This window comes from Sinohyriopsis cumingii, chromosome 18 (assembly GCF_028554795.1).
Source record: "Sinohyriopsis cumingii isolate HCF-2022 chromosome 18, ASM2855479v2, whole genome shotgun sequence".
NCBI classification, from domain to species: domain Eukaryota; kingdom Metazoa; phylum Mollusca; class Bivalvia; order Unionida; family Unionidae; genus Sinohyriopsis; species Sinohyriopsis cumingii.
The window spans coordinates 20517293-20529626 of NC_142978.1; the positions used below are offsets into that span (position 1 = coordinate 20517293).

The following is a 12334-nucleotide window of genomic DNA, read 5'->3' on the forward strand; positions in this document are numbered from 1 at the left end:
TGTCAGAGTTACCATTCAAAGAAAAGTATGGTATGCAGTAAATCCTATTATTATCTCTCAAATATGGACATTCAATACTATAACGATAAACATTTCTGATTGTATTTCTAACAGATGGTAAATAGAGCCTTTATTCTCTAGGAACATTCCATCATCGACCAGCTACGATAGGAAATTAGCTATTAGAATATCTGCATCTAGGTTAAACGAGGACAAATTCGATAAATTTAATACGCAATTTGTTACAATATAATCTACTTTTAATGTACAGAAGTTCGTACCTTCAAAAGGATTCAAAATTTCTGCGGGTTCGAACGACGGCCGAATCATACCAAAGACATAAAAAATGGTGCTAGCAGCTACCTAGCTTGGTGCTCAGCATTAACAGGTTAGTGTTAGGACTGGTTGGCCTGGTGCCAGAATACTGTGACTGGATGGGACATCATGATACATGTCTGCAGCATGATACGCCAGTGCTAGAAAGACATAACTATTAACTGCCTTAATGCAGACATTGTAGTGATATGACTGAAAAATCTGTAAAACTACGTAAAAAACCCAAATCACCCAAATATACACTATTTACGAAACTAGGATTGACAGCGATGTTATCTATGCTCGAACTTTTTTATCATTCGTAACCTATTCGACAATCTTCAAGTCAATCCGATCGTAGAGATACTGGTGTTGATTCCAACAGATTGGATCTCGTTTTTGGTGATGTAATTTCTGGCGAATAAAACGTATGATTTTTCTGTAAATTACTGCACAGATATTCATCCGAGGCATCATCTGGTCGCAGAAAACGTAGAGGCGGTTCTGTATGGGCTACTCTTAAAACAATCCTTTAGTTTATGCTAATCATTCTGATCTTAACATTTGTAAAAAGTGGATGACGACCAAGTTAACCATATACCATTATAAAAAGTGGATGATGACCAAGTTAACCATATACCATTGTCAAAGTGGATGACGACCAAGTTAACCACATTCCACGGTAAAAGTGGATAATTACCAAATTAACCATATACCATTATAAAAAGTGGATGACGACCAAGTTAACCATATACCATTGTAAAAGTGGATGACGATCAAGTTAACCACCTTCCACGGTAAAAGTGGATAATTACCAAATTAACCATATACCATTATAAAAAGTGGATGACGACCAAGTTAACCATATACCATTGTAAAAGTGGATGACGACCAAGTTAACCACCTTCCACGGTAAAAGTGGATAATTACCAAATTAACCATATACCATTGTAAAAAGTGGATGACGACCAAGTTAACCATATATCATTGTAAAAGTGGATAACAACCAAATTAACCATATACCATTGCAAAAGTGAATAACGACCAAGTTAACCATATACCATGATAAAAGTGGATAATTACCAAATTAAAAGTATACCATGGTAAAAGTGTATAATTACCAAGTTAACCATTGTAACGTGAATAACGACCACGTTAAACATATACCATTGCAAAAGTGGATAACGAACAAGTTAATCATTTACCATTGCAAAAGTGGATAACGACCAAGTTAACCCTATACAATTGTAAAAGTGGAAAACGGCCATTCAACCATATACCATACATTTAGGAGTAGTTTTGTTAACAAATTCAAAATGTAGTTCGATTATTCTATTATTTTAATAAATTATTTTTAAGTAATGGAAAAGTTGTTTTATAAGTGGAAGAAAGTACTATGAACTACAACTGTGATATGTTGTACAACATACTTTCCAAAAATCACACATAGATATATAAAAATCCTAACACCAAATACAAAAATACTTAAATGTGACCTCCATTAGTATAGTGCTCTGACCTGGAATTAGTTTCTATACCATTTCCAACAAAATTCAGCTTTCTTGTTATGTTTAAGAAATGCATCTTGAATAAATGAAAGAGGGCGAGGTTTAAATGGTTGATTTTATTCCTTCGTACTTTTATGAAACATAAATCTGAAAAAATATAATAATCTGTGTAAGGAGAGGTAGCCTTGGAAGAAGAAGTTTTCCAAAGTACAAATAAATAACAGTTTGATGCTTCAAAGGGTTACAATTGTGGTACGTAAAACACCTTTGATGCTTGAAAGGGTCATAATTGTGGTATGTAAAACATCTCTGATTCTTCAAAAAGGATGACAATTGTGGTACGTAAAACACCTTTGCTGCTTCAAAGGGTCACAATTGTGGTACGTAAAACACCTTTGATTCTTCAAAGGGTCACAACTGTGGTACGTAAAACACCTTTGATTCTTGAAAAGGTCACAATTGTGGTACGTAAAATACCTCTGATGCTTCAGAAAGGGTGACAATTGTGGTATGTAACACACCTTTCCTGCATCAAAGGGTCAAAATTGTGGTACGTAAAACACCTTTGCTGCCTCAAAGGGTCACAATTGTGGTACGTAAGACACCTTTGATTCTTCAAAGGGTCACAATAATGATATGTAAAACACCTCTGATGCTTCAAAAAGGTTGACAATTTTGGTACGTAAAATACCATTGCTGCTTTAAAGGGTCACAAAAATGGTACGTAAAACACTATTGCTGCTTCAATGGGTCACAACCGTTTTACGTAAAACACCTTTGATTCTTCAAATGGTCACAACTGTGGTACGTATTACACCTTTGATTCTTCAAAGGGTCACAATTATGGTACGTAAAACACCTTTGATTCTTGAAAGGGCCAATATTGTGGTACGTAAACACCTTTGATTCTTCAAACGGTCACAACTGTGGTACGTAAAACACCGTCGATTCTTCAAAGGGTTACAACTGTGGTACGTAAAACACCCTTTGATTCTTCAAAGGGTCACAATTGTGGTACGTAAAACACCTTTGATTCTTCAAAAAGGATGACAATTGTGGTATGTAAAACACCTTTGCTGCTTCAAAGGGTCACCATTGTGGTATGTAACACACCTTTCCTGCATCAAAGGGTCAAAATTGTGGTATGTAAAACACGTTTGCTGCTTCAAAGCGTCACAGCTGTGGTACGTAAAACATCTTTGATTCTTCAAAGGGTCACAATTATGGTATGTAAAACACCTCTGATGCTTCAAAAAGGGTGACAATTGTGGTACGTAAACACCATTGCTGCTTCAATGGGTCACAATTGCGGTACAAAAACACCATTGCTGATTCAATGGGTCACAACTGTGGTACGTAAAACACCTTTGATTCTTCAAAGGGTCACAATTATGGTATTAAAACACCTCTGATGCTTCAAAAAGTATGACAATTGTGGTACGTAAAACACCTTTGCTGCTTCAAAGGGTCACAATTGTGGTACGTAAAACACCTTTGCTGCTTGAAAGGGTTACAATTGTTGTACGTAAAACACCTTTGATTCTTCAAACGGTGCCAAATGTGGTACGTAGAACACCGTTGATTCTTCAAAGGGTCACAATTGTGGTACGTAAAACATCTTTGATTCTTCAAAGGGTCACAATTGTGGTATGCAAAACACCTTCTATCGATGATGTATAAAGATACCGAGTCTCATCGCCTACCTTCTAAAGGCTTCGACTTTATGGAGCGGATGGGAAGTTTGATAAATGTGAAATATTTAGCCATGACATCGGCTTTAAAGAAAGCACCACCAATAGTATGGTACTCAACATACCTGCTGATAATGATATAAAAGTGAGCACAGTCTCAAACAGCTTCAAACTTAAATGGCTGATGAAAAATTGTGATTGAAATATAAAATAATGAGCTGTCACCTGTACATTGACGCTCGAACTCCAAATATGGCATGTAATACACCTTCTAGTGACAAAGTACAAGTGTACCAAACCTCACCACTTAATCTTAGACGTCTTTAAAGTTATCAGTCAGAAGGGATTGTCTGACGGATGGACATACAACCAAAAGGACTGACAGAGACGCTGATACTGTACTCACTTTTCTTCAACAAGGCGGGGGACAATAATTTAGACATGAATCAATATATGCGATGTTTTCATGATATATTCATCGATAACACCACCAATACTAGCGACAAAAGTGATGGGAATAACCTCGTCAGCTGTAATATGTCTGTGAAGGACATTGTTAAGGTGTTCAAGGCTAAATCTTATGTAAAACATTTAGATTCTACGTTGTCAAATGTGCTTTAAGTCTTTAAGAATTAAAATAAAAGTTATCAGTGAAATATTGTCATGAACGTTATTGTCGGACTTTGATTTTCAAAATTTGCCTTATGTTCATTTATCTACATTTTCGTTGCATTCTAATAACCCTGCTTTTTCCTTCCGTAATCACTTTCTCCTTGATATTTGTTTGCTGAAGTGACACGTAGTTAGTGCAACCTTAAACTAAACGCAGTTCAAACAGTCACCTTTCTAAAACATTTCCTGGTTTAGAAACACTATTTGTATACAATATACTAGAAACGTTTTAGATAACATCTTCTGGAATAAATCATTTATTTTGCCACCAGTGAGATCAATAAATACGTAAGTAGTTTTTGTTATTCAAACGATTTAGAATATCAATATTTTGACTGCCTATCAAGATGGTTATTTTACGCTTCGTATAGTTATCCTATTTTTTGGTAAGACGTAAAATGTTTTATAAGCATTAGGTTTATGTTGTTTAACAATTTAATTAATAAAAATAATTAACTATTAATTATTAAAGTATGAGGGTTGGTGTAACCTTCTGTAACAAACGATGTTAAGAAACATTTACATAGCTGTTTACAATAATTTGACTAGTCCTTCTCAAAATAATTCCATTCGATATAACGCACTTCTCCTATCTCGTGACGAAAGTACACCAGCCAGTCATGTAACAGCATTCGTAGCGGCCCAGTGATTAACTCTCACAGTTTTCTTCTGACGTAATGATTATCCTGTAGTGCATCTTTCAATCTTTCAGCATTTGAAAAAAAAGTTGCAAGGTGTTAATATCTGGATTGTATCATGGATGATTTAGAATTCCAAGGCCAAGGTCTTGTCAGACCTGCATTACAAACTTGCAAGTGCGTGCAAATGCGTTAGCAGCAGGTCTGAACACCTTTTGCTTCACAACTTCATGTAAATTATATGGCATCTAACGAATGTGGCAAATTATTATTTATTGACTCTTGTGTCATCTTTTACAATGTGGGCAAAAACTATTCTTTATATCTTGAACTAATGTAATGAATGCAACCTTTCGAGACCATTTAGAAAGACGTGCCTTTAAAGGCATTGACAAACTTGTGTGTTCCATACACTATTTTGTCTCTGACTCCTGGGTTCAAAATAATACATACAAGTTTTATCACATACAACGATTTTATTTAACTGATAATAGCGTTCTACTTTGTACCTGTACAATAATTCCCTGCTAATCTTCAAAGTTAGGTCTATGTGTTTTTTGTCAAGCAATCTGGGAACCCAAAAGGCACAAACCCTGTGAATTCTGAATTCCACGGTCAGAATTTCCTTTGCACTTTCGTTGCAATATCCGAATTGTCTGTGATCTCTCCGATAGGAACACAACTGTTTTTCTTCAAATTTACTTCCACATTATAGAATGTGTATTTTAAAAGAGGTGTTCTTGGACTACGTTTGCTTATATCATCTTTAACAGCATCTTTATCATAACTATAAATGTTTCATTCATCTACTTATTCCAGAACTAAAAATTGCCTTTAGGTAAATTATCAACGTCCATGTATATTTTTGTGTAAAGGATTTTCCTGAATTTGCAGAAAATTGTAGTCACTCTGTTTGAAAACAGACTCATTTGCCGGTTTGCCCATGAATATATATATATATATATATATATATATATATATATATATATATATATATATATATATATATATATATATATATATATATATATATATATATATATATATATATATATATATGTATATATATATGTATATATATATATATATATATATATATATATATATATATATATATATATATATATATATATATATATATATATATATATATATGACATTGTCGGTACAGTTTTTCTATAGCATGTGTAGTTTCATATTTCTTATATCACAACGTGTTATATATCACTTCGTGTGATTCTAATTGGTCCAAAATAAGCCCATAACATTATTGTACAACATTCTCTTTACTGATGGGGTGTGGTTGTGGGAAACCCTTTTTAACCCCAAGTTCTGGAATGTTTCGTTTTCAATGAACATTTTGGCGGCCATTTTTTAACTCGACTCAAAAAAGGAAGTTGGGGAAAAAATTTGTATCTGCTGTCTGAATATGGACAATTTCCCCCACAGGTTTTGGGTGAGTCATGTATAACAATATGATCTTAAGAAAGATATCGTAAAACCCCAAGACAAGAACAACAAGAAGAAGTAAAACTAAGGATATTGGTCTAGCTCATCTGATAGCGGGTGTGTGGGGTGGGGTGGGGGAGGGGGGCGGTGTATCTGTAACACAGCATCCACCCTATATGCAAGCGTGGTTTAAATGTTAACTTACAGAAGTAACTAAGCTCACCTCTGTTCGCAGGAGAATGTGGACGTAAACCGGTCTCCAAACTGACAGAACCTTATCCATCTAAAGCATATTTACGCAGTAAATACGTGATGCAAATCCAACTCAAAAAGAAATTTGTTTACGTCTTATTTACAGTATAGTGTTCCAAATCAAATACTGCAAATATCCGGTCACAAATACATTACAGTAAATATGGAAATTTCTGCATCCAGTAATCCTTTTTGACATGAAAATCACAACAACGTAATGTTTCGTTGTGAAAAGTGACATTTTATGGTAAACATGTACTCTGTGCCTGCTGTGTACCATATCAAACAATGTGACATCAACACGCATTGATCATTCAGTTTTGAAAAAATGATTTGATGGCTATAAAATGTTCTTGAATGTTTTTTGATTCATAGTTTGTATAAAAAAAGTACAATCTACTTTTACCTGTTCAAGTTTGTTTGGGACCAAGAGTCAAGGTTTCGCCAAAGCTGGACATCAGTTAACTATTTTCATAAATTCAATATCAAATCATTACCCAGTTGAGATACTCTATATATAAAACGTAGGAAAATATCACCTAGCACGTGACGTCATGAACAAAAATAATACGCCACGTTCTAAACTGGGACGTTTTTACATAAACACGGGCCAGTTTTGATGATTTTGGACTGCTTTGTTTAAAAGAGATTTTATGTCACAGGAGTTTTCGATCAAGTATGGTAATGATGTCAAGTCGTGAATTACTGGATTTTCCAAGTGCAATAATTCTGATAAGCCTCTTAGTGAAATACAATAAAGTTGTTTCCTGCATCGACGACATTATGATCAATAATATTTTATGCCTGTTTTTAATGGCAAGTATGGCAACTTCGCTTTCAGTCCAGCCAAGATGAAATGTAACAATGTGTATATACTTGTTTGTTCAATTTTTAAATGTGCTATTTTACCCTGAATTAATAAAGAGAATCACGTTACAATTTATTTTCTGTGCTAATAAACACAAAACAACTTATTGATATACGATATAAGAAGAAATCTACTTCAATCTGTTATGCACATTGCTAGCCAATACGTTTGAGCTTAAAATAAAAATAAAATATGTTTGTTCTTAGTGAATAAAGGACACATTTCATATCGTGGGTGAAACACTTCAGTATTTTCACTAATGGCTATGCCACTCCTGAAAATACTGTTGTTTCACCCACTCGATGAAATATATCCCCAATTCTCGTGTCAAGTAAATATACTCAGTCTGTTTAGGACAGGGTTGGCTAACTAGACGACCTTTGTGAGTTGCAATACTGGATGCCATATTGGAAAGATATGAAGACGAGAATAAAGGATTTAAGACAGAGTGGGAAGAGGAGTTTGTTTTTGTGGAGAGTAATGATACTATACAAATATTTTTTTGAACATTATTCAGCGTTAGTCAGCAAACTTTGATATAAATAAAAAATTTGAAAAAAATGAGTTATTTCAGGTACGTCATTAAAACCGCACCACAGACAGAACGTATGCGAATATCGGAAATAATACCCTAAATTCCTTTGATGGTGTGGCTCTGATAATTCAGACCCTTAAATATGTGTTGATATGGATGGAGGATTTGTTGTTTTGTAACCAACAAAGTGTTGAAGGTGCCGTTAAAACCCAACCCTATTCTATGAATAATACATAATAATACGACCGCTTCGGTGGCCTAGTGGTTAGAGCGTCCGCCTCGGATGCGGGAGGTCGTGGGTTCGATCCCCGGCTGAGTGATACCAAAGACTTACAAAAATGGTACTAACAGCTCCATCGCTTGGCGCTCAGCATTAAGAGGTTAGTGTTAGGACTGGTCGGCCTGGTGTCAGGATAATGTGACTGGTGGGACATCATGCTACGTCTGCGGCATGATGCCCCAGTGCTAGACATCACTATAAACTGTCACACTGCAGACATCGTAGTGATATGACTGAAAAAATTGTCAAAGCTACGTTAAAATCCAAATCACACACACACACACACGCACACACACACACACACACACACACGCACACAAACACATAATAATAATACATAATCCTTGACAAAAATAAATATACCTTTTGACTGTTAAAAAAAATTCTTTTGGATTTTCATACAAGTATACTCAAAATTATGCAGCTAAAATATTGTCACGCTCGTTTAATTTTGTTTCAGTAAAGCATGAAAAAATATTTTGTTGCACACATTTAATAAACTTGGGATATTGCGCATGTCTGTACAGTCCACATATCTTTAATAACGAACATCGTCTTTGTCTCTTTCCTCCGCCGTAATGTGTCATGTGAACAATGTAGTTCAGAATATAGTTCGCAATGGCGGTACATTACATTCGAGGTTTTTCTCGACTTAACGGAAACGCCAAGAATGTTCCGATTGGTCCTGCTTAGAGTCCAAAAAGATGGCGGGTGAGTTTCGTTGCGTTATCATGCGAAACAACATGAGGCGTGAAACGCCCATTGTAACTTAAGCAGATGTGTTCGGTAATGTATTTTAATTTACATATCAACTGATATCACTTAAGTACTGCAAATAAGTGATCTTCTCTGCCGCTAACCAGAGATTTTGAAAGCCACGTTTGAATCGCCTCAGTATTTGTCTGAGTGAACGGATTTGTCAATATTTCTTGAAATAAAGACAGTCCATGAGCCATTTGGGTTAGTCGGTACAACACGGGAGGTCAAAGGGTCATTATGATATTTGGCATGATCTGGATCCGACGAGACAGAAAAAAGTAACAACAGTACATAACTCTTTGCCTTCTCTGTGTTATTAACACATTTTCAACCATACCCTCGAATTCACCAGGTGCTAGATTTCTAAAGTTGTGCTACAGGGTCTTTGTATAAATTTACTATAAAATCTATTGGTTATGTCGGGCTATTCCAAATAAAACATAATCACCTCCATCTGCCAGTGTAATAAAAGCAATCATTTATCTTGACTAATTTGTCTTATCTTAAATTCATTTTCCCAAAACAAGTTTTGACGCTAAAATCTGAACTAAAAGTTAATTTAAGTATTTCAAGTCCTTTTATAAGACATTCTCTGTATACTTAGTAATATTACAAACGGTTAATGTCAGTTCATAACCTTTTAATTTTCTTGGCGCTGCAGTCATTTGTTTATGGACCACAATTTTCTTTTTTAAGTGAAAAATTGCTCCACCAGTCTACTAATACCGTAAAATGTTTTTAAAATTCTTGCTTGAAAGAGCTATTTTATCTTACATAAATATATATTATATACTGTCTACTTGTCTGGTCGGCCACGTCATTTCGAAAGACATTAGTTTGTTACTGGGAAAGAGAGCTGTGTGTCCTTGTGAAAGGCATCAGTTTGTCCTTGGGAAAGGCATCAGTTTGTCCTTGTGAAAGGCATCAGTTTGTCCTTGGGAAAGGCATCAGTTTGTCCTTGAGAAAAGCGTTTATCTCCCATTTCCTAAGCTTGATATAACCAACAATGTGTTGAAACTGCGATTACAAGCTAATCGAATCTAATCAATGTAATACTAAACCATTCATCCGTGCCAAGTAAAAGCAAAACTATCAATTGTAATATGACGGAAAGGGATGTCTGTGAACGAACATAAACAATGGGAAAGAAACTGCTATTAAGAAAGTTTATTAGTCTTTAAAACGAACCCGTAATCTACTACCGATATTTTTAGTTTGGCCATGTGTCTGGGTCACTTTTATTTCTTTTTATCGTAATGAAATGTAATTGATTGTCACTATATATTCCTATCGGACCAATGAAATTGTGTATGCAATATAATAGAACACATTGAGACTTTATCTCAGAATTTGGTGTTGTTTATGTATTGTTAGTCTTAATCATTCTAGAACACAAGCACTAATTATAACTGAGTGAGATGTTTTGTTATTTACAAATATTTTTATTTGCTTTAGAAAACAAATTTATTCCATGTACTACTATAGCTAATTGATACATATTACTGAACTCAGTATTAAAAATGAATTTCTTTCCACTACAAAATATTTTTCTTTCAACACTGTTGGTTTTGTGGTTTACAGCATTGGAATAATGTAGGGAAAACAGAAGATTTTGCAATCTTAATTAAAAATATTTTAAGTACATTAGAAAGGTCATTAAAACTACTTTACATGGCTATTTTAAATATTGTTTTGCATTTCTGTAGAGAATTAAAAACACCTTACACATCAAAAGACAGTGAGAAGCGGATCGGGAAGGCAGGTTCCTTACCTAAAATAGAGCATTATGAAAACTGCAAAGATGAGGGACACCAGAGATACACAGTAACCGGTTGTGTATAGGAGCTGGATATACTGGAGATGAACCTGGAATAATTTAAATGCAAAATAAATTTATGTACCAACAGATATTGAAAATAATTAAGCTGCAGTAAAATAACCTCCAAAGTTTGCTGAAAAATATGGCATCATGAAAAATACTTAAGAGTATGAAGCTACAAATATACGAACATTAACGGAAATCAAAATCAAAATATATTTTGTACGAGAGTAAATTATTAACAGCAAGTTTTGCTTACAAGCAAAAGCTCATCTTGCAAAAAGAAGATGGCGAAGGCACAAACACAGTTTAAAACATAATGTGTTAGAACTCCAAAGAGCTATTTAGAGTTAGTTTTCAATATGAGACATACATATACATATATAAACGTATCTTCTGTTTCAACATCTATCTGTATGTCTGTGTATGTAAGTTTGTCTGTCGATCTATCTAATTTGCATGAATGCTTGTGTGCGCGTGCCAAAGTATGTATGTATATATATATATATATATATATATATATATATATATATATATATATATATATATATATATATATATATATATATATATATATATATACACACACACACACATAATCATATATTTTTTTATTTTTTTATTTAGTAAGTTAAACAATGAAAGGTGAATATTTCTTTGCTGCTGGACTACTATTTAAAAATCCGTCTGCTTAGAGTTCTATGCTGATTTCTTTGAAAATGTTACTGCATATAGAAAAGTAATTCAGCAAATTATAAAGGTGAATAACAGAAACGTATTAATGAATGTTAATGCCTTATGAACGCTGTGTATCTTTTACACCGACGACTTACATCGGTATATTAGATTCTCCATTCTAAAATAACAAAATGGTTTAGAGATGAAAATGAAGATTTCCATTACTAAAAACCCAAAAGGCAAGAAAGACAAAGAATATTCCCTCTTCGGAAAAGTTTGTTTGTAATAGTCAACTTCGACAACCCCTTTTCCGATACAAGTCATCAAATGCCTAGAGCAAAAAGGAAACTTTAGAAATCAGAACACATTAAATGACTATGAATATTTCACGGCCCTAATCTTCTATCAGATTTACTGTCATTCTATATGGATGTACTTTCATTCTATACGGATTTACTGTCATTCTATATGGATTTAATTTTCCCGGTGCTTAATCGATTGCTTGAATGCTTTTGTCTCTTCACTACACTCCATAACATCCCGTTTTCTTTTGTGACACAATTCAAGAATAGTAGATTATTAGAATGGGTCAGACTCACCCATCGATAGCTGTCGATCTTTTTAACAGTTTGATTTAATAGACTAAACAAAGCGAAAAACATCTAAAAGTACTGTTAACTGTAAGACGTATGTACTCGAAAATGCGAAAATGCAATTCAGCTAGTCTCTAAAGAAAAACAATAAAAGAAAAAACACAGTTTTGACCTGTTTTCCGATTTAATGCTCCCTTCCCAGTTAAAAAACAAATGATCAATGCTGATTGTTGTTGTCGAGGGATTAACATGGCTATACATGGCGGCCAGCATAACT

The 12334-nt window shown here is 34.2% G+C and overlaps 1 protein-coding gene across 1 annotated transcript in view; it reads right to left on the reverse strand.

Annotated features, from left to right (window-relative positions):
- The window catches only part of LOC149776189 (secretin receptor-like), a 116572-nt gene that overhangs the window by 41607 nt on the left and 62631 nt on the right, over positions 1-12334 (reverse strand). The window contains exon 5 of the mRNA XM_089942505.1: positions 10739-10833. Coding sequence (XP_089798631.1) covers positions 10739-10833 — 95 coding nt within the window. The remainder of the gene's footprint in view (positions 1-10738; positions 10834-12334) is intronic.